At 54.5% G+C, this 8,445-nt stretch overlaps 2 protein-coding genes across 2 annotated transcripts; one reads left to right on the top strand and one right to left on the bottom strand.

The window, feature by feature from the left end:
• Positions 1 to 2,036: 2,036 nt before the first annotated feature.
• On the bottom strand, positions 2,037 to 6,881 carry Twnk (twinkle mtDNA helicase). Its single transcript, XM_003475035.5, has 5 exons — positions 5,093 to 6,881; positions 4,735 to 4,975; positions 4,268 to 4,375; positions 3,870 to 4,011; positions 2,037 to 3,080 (listed from the first exon to the last, which is right to left on the bottom strand). The coding sequence occupies exons 1-5, from the start codon at positions 6,333 to 6,335 to the stop codon at positions 2,802 to 2,804; spliced, it is 2,013 nt and encodes a 670-aa protein (XP_003475083.1). The 5' UTR covers positions 6,336 to 6,881; the 3' UTR covers positions 2,037 to 2,801.
• An 81-nt stretch (positions 6,882 to 6,962) lies between these two features.
• Positions 6,963 to 8,222, top strand: Mrpl43 (mitochondrial ribosomal protein L43). The gene is made up of 3 exons (XM_003475036.5): positions 6,963 to 7,173; positions 7,248 to 7,354; positions 7,460 to 8,222. Exons 1-3 carry the CDS (start codon positions 7,043 to 7,045, stop codon positions 7,699 to 7,701), a joined length of 480 nt encoding a protein of 159 aa, XP_003475084.1. The 5' UTR covers positions 6,963 to 7,042; the 3' UTR covers positions 7,702 to 8,222.
• Positions 8,223 to 8,445: the final 223 nt, after the last annotated feature.

The raw sequence follows: 8,445 nt of genomic DNA, 5'->3' as shown, positions 1-8,445 counted from the left end.
AAAAGCAACTCGACTGCAGCCCAAGACTGCCCCGCGGGCCGGCGACTACATAGTTTACCGACTAGGCAATAGGACCTGGGGAAAGAGGCGGGTGTCACGTGACCTCGATCTACGCTACCTGGCTGCCATGAGGGGCTGCAAGGCATGACCCAGACACCCTGCCGGGCCCTGTAGGGAGCCCAGCTGGGGCCGCGCCCTAAAGTCAAGGAAAACCTCTGAGAAGTAGACAAAGGGAGCTTGAAGTTCACCAGAACGCCCCCACTCAAATCCACAGGTGGGAATGGGGCTGCCCAAGCAGCCAGCACCATCTTCTTCCCTGAGTAGATGTCTGCCTGGGGAACCAGCTGCCGGTGCTGGTCCCCACCGCGCAAGGTTGGACTCCTGAAGTCCCACCCACAGACGCAAACAGGAAGTCGGCTGCACAGGGAGGCACGGAGTTCTCTCAGCCTCCCTGCCTCAACGCCTTAGGTGGGAAGGCACAGGGCTGCAGACTCCTGAGAGTTTAACTCCTCTCCAGGCGTCCACAGTGGGGAAGCCACTCTGGCAGCCACGCGTGTCCACACTTAATGAGAATCCGGCAGCAGACCCAACTCTGCCCTACCTAGCCAGGCCCTCACTGAGCACCCCCCCCCCCCGGGCTTCCTAACCAGGTACACACACGGTGGATCAGTTCTAGCCCAGGTAATTTGCCTTGGCCACGTAGGCAGAGCCATGGACAAGTCCCGGATATTTAAGGATCTAGACCACCCTCTGACCCCAGCACTCCCCAAAACACTTTGAGCAAGTATGCATTATTCGAGCAGCTAGGGTGCAGTGTTTGCACAGGGGGTGAGGTGGGGGGCGTGTACAATCCCATCTCATCCTTCAGGTTTGTGCTATGTGGGAGTGTGCTTGGAGGGCGGGGCGAAACAAACAGGCAGCTGTAGAATCTGTCCAGCCCCCGCTTATGGAGCCCTCACAAAGGTCCCTGTTGGAAACCCCTGCAACATTTGAGGCCAGTATGTGGAGCCCAGGCCCTCCCAGGCAGGATTGAGAGGGCATTGTACATCTGGAAGGCCCAGCTGACAGTCTGCGGCACAGGCCTGGGATGGGGCCTAAACTAGCCTCGGCTGGGAGTGATTATGCAGTTATGGAAGTCTGGCTCCAGCCAGTCTAGGAGACCCCCAAGAACGCAGGCCCCGAGGGGGGCTACCCCCACCGCGGGCTCTCCCCCCTGCCCCCGCACAGCTCTGCTCCAAGGTCTGTTCCGGAGCTATTCGTGGCCACACCTCTCACAGACCCCTTCAGTAGGCTCCTTATAGCCCCTCTTGGGTAGATGGCAAGACCTTGAAAGGCAGGATCTTTTCCAGGAAGCAGGAAACTTTCTTTGCTGGTACAAAGGCCTTCCCCTCAGAACCTTGAGCATGGCTGCTCACCATTTTTTCAGGCAAGGGAAGCCAGGATTTTAAGATACCAGAGGAAGTGAGATGAGTATCATCATGCAAGAATATTTGGGAAAGGATCTGGGGGACCTATGTCATAATCTCCTGCAGGGCTTAAAATACAAATCCCTGTAGCCTCAGACTCCAGAGTTAGAAGTGTCTGTGCAGGACCAGGGAAGGGGGTTAGGGCAGGGCCTTGGGTCCTGCATTTTTAACAAATCTGCAGGGTTTCTGCCACATCACATATTATGTGGGGAAGAGGAACATGGGCGAGGGCACAGCAGGAGGGAAACTTTTGGGGAACAGAGATAAGAATAGGAGGACACTTGAGACTGCACTGAGAAGTGGCTCATAGCAGAGGGGAGAGGAACTGTTGGTGAGGCAGGGCACGGGCCCAGGGCCCCAGACCTCTTCCAGAAACTCATGGGAGAGCCACATGGATCCAACACACCCGGTCTCTCTAGACCAAGAAGTGGAAAGAGAGGTGGGAAGTCAAGGCCTTTCAAGGTCCTGTTTCCTCAGGAGCCCACAGCTCACAGTCCCAACCCCTACTCACAAGTCCAGGTAGACTAGGGAGACACCTGGTGGACAAAGAAACAAAGATACAGAAACAAAGGCAATGGAAAAACTTTTTCATGAAAACTGCAAGTCTACAAATCCTACCTCTAGCTCCTTGAGGCAATGGACCAGTGTCCACAGGCAGGGCTCCAGCATCCTCCATGGCTCTATAGCTAAGCACCCAATGGGAGGACACTTCCAACAGAGGCCTGACGTTACTGGCTAAGTACTCAGAATCCAATTCTAGCAGCTACCACCTTGTGCCTGGCTCTCCAGTGGACAGCAGAGATGCCCCATACTCATGTCACCAAAAGCCTAATGGCTGGACTCATACCAAAGTGACTGGTTACACTCTGGGCTCAGGGTGCCAGAGCACCCTTGACCCACCCAGAGCCTTGAATCTGCTGTGCTCATCCCCGCTCTGGGCCACATCCCCTTCTCCAGACACCGACAGAACCTTCTACTCCAGTGCCTGAGGCCCCAACTCACACTCCTGCTGTTCTTTAGACCTAAAACAGCCCATGCACACTGTACCACGTGTGTTTTCCTTACAGACTTTTCAGTTTTGTGTGTCTTTCCAGTGCTGCACATACAGGACCTTGGACAAATCTGATCACATCATAAAGTCCTTAAACAGCTGCTAGGCTGATTTTCCTATGGAGCCTTGCCCCAGTTTGAGAAGGAGCCACTGCTTAGAATTTTGGCAGAGATGACAAGAAAGAGTCCACGTTCCAGCCTGTTCCATGAAGCACATTCCAGGGGTCAGCTCTGGACTGCTTGTACCTTGTAGGCTTAGAGTTGCCTGGCTAGTAAGGGATGGGCTCAAAGGTCTGAGCAGGTCTCAGAGTTCTGGGGCACAGCCCCCTTTTTGCGAGAAGAGGACTTTTTGACCACTAGTCCATTGTCATCCTTGATCTTCTTGAGCCGAGCCTTGTTCTTTGGTGGGATGGAGAAAGTGAGGGAGCTCTTATTGAACTCAAGTGGAAAGACACCTATGTCTCCATCAAAGCGGTTCTTGGACACCTGCAGATACCGTTTCCCTGGCCCAGTTACCAGCTTCCTGTCCTGCAGGATCAGGACATTGTCTGCTTCTTGGCTTGCCTAGGGGATAAGGGACACAGGAGGAAGGCAGGAATAAAAAACGTATGAGTAAAGCAGGAAGGAAGGCTGATGGTCAGGAAGGAATGGTTGGGGAAAGGGAGGAACAAAGCTCTCTGGACACTATGCTGGGGTTCCCTGACATGAATGAGTGACTTTGGCCATGCTGTTCCCTCTACTTGCGATGCCTGTCCTCCACAGCGGGTCATCTTCACCCAGCCTCAGCTAACTTCCAGGCTTCGGTCTGACTGTCACACTTCATCAGAAACCGTTCTTGACAGCATAAAGGATGTGCTACCACTTTTTTACTTCTGCATTACTGTCTTTTTTTTTTCCAGTGTGGCACATAATTTGTGCTCCTTGCCTTGAGTTCCTTGTACTCAGCCCCTCCCTGGCATACCACAGGCACCCAGTGTACCACTGCACGCTTTAGGACTGGGTGGCCCTGCTGCCCAGTAGGCTGCCTTGTTTACTAACAACTCAGCCCAGTGTGTTGGCACTTTCTCTGGAAAGCCTCTCCAGATATTCTAGGCTGACTCAGCCTTTTTTCTCTTTGCTGCCCAAATTCACTGTGCTCGTCACAGTGAGCTGCAGTCAGTGTTTACCTCGATATAGGACATGAGCTCTTGCAAGGCAAAGAACCAACTATTACCAGAGCCTACACCCCAGTGCATGTATTCCCCAGGTCATGGTCCAGACACACTGCTGCCAGAAGCGTCGGGGAGCTCTAAGGCTGACTGATGGCTGTCCCCTCGACCCTCCAAAGCTGGAGCTCTTTTAAAGCCTACTCACCTTAGCTGAGCCAAAAATGGATGCTGTCTGCAGTTCCTTGTCATCATCCTCCTTCCGGGGGTGAATGACCAGGGTCACATGGCAGTTACTGTCTGTTGCAAACTTCCGAAAGGCCCCAACAATGTAGTCTTGAGCTGCAATCCTGTCCCCAGCCCAACAACATGAACAGGTCATTGGACAGTCAGGATGATACGAACATATACATGCTCTTGGTCCACTCATATCTCCCCACAGACCCCCCCCCAATCCCACTCTACACCTCCCCTGTCCACTCTCAGGTGGCCCCTGTCCACACTTCTTTCGGCCATACTCCCACCTCTCAGAAAATAATTACAATATTATGCCTAGATGCTGTATGAAAAGATTATCTATATTCCAATTAGACAAGAGGATGTCACCTGTCTGTGGACAGTTGCTCGTGACCCATCATGAACTGCAAGTTGTCAATGACCACATGGCAAACATCATAGACGTAGACAGCATGGTGCATTGTGTCTATTACAGACCTAGAAAAAAGGGCAATGAATTCAAGAGTCAATTACAAAGGGGCTGGGGATTTAGCGCAGCGGCATAAGCGCCTGCCTTGGAAGCAACGTGGTCGTGAGTTCAATCCCTGGTACCGATAAAAAAAAAAAAAAAAAAAAAAGAGTCAATTATAAGCAGTCTTCTTGACACCATAAGCCTAAAAGCTAAGATCCTGAAAACTGCTGCCCACCTGATTCTCTGCCCTCCCATTCTCTAAAAACCCCAAACCCATCAAAGAAGAGTTGGAAGGAGTCCCGACTGGAGCTGAAAGGGGAACCACATATGCACAGTGCTGGTATCTGGCTGGGAAAGTAAAGTGGCTGGCCTCTGAAGACCTCACCTGATGCTCTGCTGCCCGTGGAAAGTCATGAAATAGAGGGGAAGGTCCTCAAACCGGTCAGCCCACTCATCATATTTGTCCAGTTGCTCTTCTAGCCTCCCCACAGCAAACTGGGTCAGCATGACCCGGGCTAGTCTCACATTGCTGATCTCAAAGCTACCCCACAGTGTGTTCACGCCCTGGGTACATAAATCCAGGGCATACTCGCTGATAAATGTCGTCTTCCCACTGCCTGTCGGCCCTGCAAGGAGATGAACACAGCCCAAGGTAAGGAGGAAAGTCCAACCCTTGAACCTAGACACTGATCAGGGGCCCCAAACCCTCATGCTTTTGTCCCGACTTTCTGCCCCTTTATCACCTGTAAAGACTGTCAGCTCGCCTTTCCGATGCCCCTTCAAGAGACGATTGAGGTCTGGGAAGCGGCTCCAGCGGATGCCAGCTGCTTGCTCCACATTTGAGAGTTCTCCTAGCACCTCTTCCCGGAGCTGCCGGAAAGACACAATTGACTTGTGCCAGGCAGGCAGGGCAGTACGAAGAATACGTGACAGATTCAAGCCTTGGTTCAGGGCCTCCAGGGGACGAGGTTGTTGGTCTCCAGGGCGCACCAAGAAGCATCGTTTGGGGTTCAGTTTTCGGGCAAACAACTTGGCAGCTTCCCAAGACCGGAGGTCATCGCCTAGCCATAATATAATACGGCGGAACTGTTCAAGGTATGGGAGCAAGGCAGGGGGTAAGGAGAGCGTTCCTCGGGGCAGGGCAAGAGTGGGAAGCCCTGTGGCCTGGCTTAAGGCCAGGCTGTCCAGCTCACGACTGGTCAAGACCACCTCGACATCTCGCCGGCTAATCAGTGGTAACCCAAACAGGTTGTGGTAGGCACCAGGGCGGGGAATGGTGGTCTCCACATAGTGCACAACATCCCCCTGGCCTTCAGCTCCTAGCAGCTTCAGGCCTCGTAATCCTGAGCCCTGAGAGGAGAACCAGGGGAAGACAAGGCTGCGGGCAGGCCGCAGGTACTGCACGCTGAACCGCTTCAGGGTGTCATCTGTCACTCTGGTTAGGCTAAACATTACTCGAGCCAGCTGGGCCTCCTCTGCATCAGGCAGCTCCCAGAGAGGTACCGCTCTGTCCCAAATCCTCCGGATCTCCTCGCTGCCCTCAGTTTCTGGAGCCTCACTAAGCAGGACTCCCTCTTTTACTCCATCCCCTCGCCCCTCCACACTGGCCTGAAAGTCTTCCCAGCTCCCCTCTGCTAGGCTGGTCATGCAGAGAAAGCGGCCTGTGGTCTTGTCAATGAAGAGGCTGAAAGATGTGCTAGTTCTGGTGAGATCCTTGCCCTGTGAGGACTCCACAAAGGGGCTCGGGGCCCTTAGGCAGCTGTGGCCATCCTGGAAGGGGATCCCGCGTGTCCGCAGATACTGGCGAATTTCGGCTGTCGTTACAGGCAACACCGTGGCCTCCAAGGCCGAGAGAACCTCCTTCCGGTACCGTCTCCGCGGAGGGCCTGGGGCTAAGCTTCGGGGCAGGCCCCTGCGGCCCATCCACTCCCCTCGCAGCTGCAGCAAGACCCGGGAAGGGTACCCGCCTCGGAGAAGGCTCCACATTCCTGAAGCAGCAGGAAGTCACCTCTGGGCTAATTTAGGGGCCCTTACTAAGCCAGAAATCCCTAGAAATCCTCCACACAAAGCTCCAGAGTTTCAACCTGTTTCCGCCGGGCGCGCCAGTGCTCGCCCACGATTCCCCCGACTCAAGGACCTGCGCGGGAAAACTGTACACATCGATGCATTCAAACACCCCGTCTCAAGGAAAAGCCAACCAACCCTCCTCAGCCCTTCGACACTGCTGCTTTACGTCTCTGTTCATCCAAGCGACCCTTTCACATTTCTGTCGCTCTGCGAGGACTCCCTTACAGTCAGCCGCTCTCCCCCGCTCAACCCCAGTGCTCCAGCAGTAACACGACACGGGTCCCGCGGGTCATCTCCCCGCTCCCGCCTCCCTAGGATCCCCACCAGCCCCGCCAGGGTGTCCGCTCGCTGCGCCCTCGCCTGCCTGGAACCCTGCCGCCTCGAGCCTGAGGCGCCCCTGTCCTCTCGGGCCGCTCCTGCCGAGACCTGGAGCCGCCACCGCCTCCTCGGTCCTTGGCTAGCAAAGTGCTTTGCAGCAAGGGCCTGGCGCTGTAACCTCGGAAACAAAACTCTCCGGCGCTGAGACCTCCGGAACCGGAAACTCGGGCTTCATCCCGCCCCGCCGTGCCCCGTCGCGCCGCTCTGCTCCGTCGCGCCGCTCTGCCCCGCGCTCTGGGTCCGCTGCCATGACTGCGCGCGGAACTGCGAGCCGATTCCTGACCAGCGTCCTACACAACGGGTTGGGGCGCTATGTGCAGCAGCTGCAGCGTCTCAGCTTCAGTCTCAGCCGCGATGCTCCGTCGTCCCGCGGCGCTAGGTGAGCCCGGGGGCTCCGGAGCGGGGTATTGCCCCATCAATGGTCTCTGAGTTCGTCCTTCCTGGGTCCCTCAGGGAGTTCGTGGAAAGGGAGGTGATCCACTTCGCCCATCGCAACCCAGGGATCGTAGTGTACGTGAACCCCCGACCGTGCTGCGTGCCCAGAGTGGTGGCCGAATACTGTGAGTGGGGCCGGGAATGGGGCCGGGCGTGGCGCGCTGGTCCCCACCCCGCGTCGGCCACCGGTTCGACTGTTTCCTCTCACTCCCGCGCCTCTCTTTTTCCAGTGAACGGGGCGGTGCGCGAGGAAAGCATACACTGCAAGTCGGTTAAGGAGATCGCCACGCTGGTGCAAAAGCTGGCAGACCAGTCAGGCCTGGATGTGATCCGCATCCGCAAGCCCTTCCACACGGAGAACCCCAGCATCCAGGGCCAGTGGCACCCCTTCACCAACAAGTCCACGACGTTCCGGGGGCTGCGCCCCCGGGAGCTCCAGAATTGTGCTTCAGCCCAGGGGCAAGCACAGTGAAGAGTCGTCCCACCTACTCCCACCCAGGTTGGACTATTGCCCAATAGAGATGTTTCTTCCCCTGAGGATTCCAAGCTCAAGCACATAGTCTTGCTTGGGATAAAGAACTGCCTGTTTGGTGCCAATGTCCTGTGCTAAGAGCCAGGACCTTTTGTTTCCTAATTCAAATTAGTGAACATCCCTGAAACCTGAGATGAGAGGTGCTTGTCGTCCAAAAACTGAACTGAAGCCACAAGCCGTAAATGCAGCACTTGGAAAGCCAAGGCAGGAGGAAATAGTGAGTTTGAGGCCATCCTGTGTCAAAAAAAAAAAAAAAAAAAAAAATCCAAATTGATAATGCTGACTTCAAAACACTAGTGGGGAGGGGTTTGTCTCTGGGCTGGCTTCGCAGAATCCGTGATGTTCTGCCACAGCCCTTGAGCTAGAGTGGACTGCTGTGACCTGACATTGAGCAAGACTATGTGAATGTGAACAGATTAAAAAACTGATGTCATTAAACTTATGTAAATTTTTCTTCCAAATGTGTGCATGTTTAAGTATAAGCCCATTTTTCATTATTATAAAACCAGATGTAGCATATAAACCTTTAGAGTAGTATTAAAGGCAGTGTGCTGAGTTTAGGCCCGATTCCAAGGAAGGAATTCTCAGACCAGGTCCTGGTAACAGACAAGCTCTCCTGGCCCCAGCTACACTCCTAAGACTGAGCTTTGTCTAGAAATAAATCCATGTCTTTCATTGTACCTG

The sequence above is a fragment of the Cavia porcellus genome, unplaced genomic scaffold, assembly GCF_034190915.1.
Source record: "Cavia porcellus strain 051 isolate PalLab524CR breed Dunkin Hartley unplaced genomic scaffold, mCavPor4.1 scaffold_2, whole genome shotgun sequence".
NCBI classification, from domain to species: Eukaryota; Metazoa; Chordata; class Mammalia; order Rodentia; family Caviidae; genus Cavia; species Cavia porcellus.
This window is presented reverse-complemented; position numbering and strand designations above follow the sequence as displayed.

Bases quoted from the DNA above. Each gene is read 5' to 3' on its own strand.
- Mrpl43 (XM_003475036.5), top strand. From the start codon at position 7,043: ATGACTGCGCGCGGAACTGCGAGCCGATTCCTGACCAGCGTCCTACAC. The intron at 7,174-7,247 runs GTGAGCCCGGGG...TGGGTCCCTCAG, and splicing joins CCGTCGTCCCGCGGCGCTAG to GGAGTTCGTGGAAAGGGAGG. The intron at 7,355-7,459 runs GTGAGTGGGGCC...CTCTTTTTCCAG, and splicing joins CAGAGTGGTGGCCGAATACT to TGAACGGGGCGGTGCGCGAG.
- Twnk (XM_003475035.5), bottom strand. From the start codon at position 6,335: ATGTGGAGCCTTCTCCGAGGCGGGTACCCTTCCCGGGTCTTGCTGCAG. The intron at 4,012-4,267 runs GTGACATCCTCT...GGCTGGGGACAG, and splicing joins GAGCAACTGTCCACAGACAG to GATTGCAGCTCAAGACTACA. The intron at 3,081-3,869 runs GTGAGTAGGCTT...CTTATCCCCTAG, and splicing joins CCATTTTTGGCTCAGCTAAG to GCAAGCCAAGAAGCAGACAA.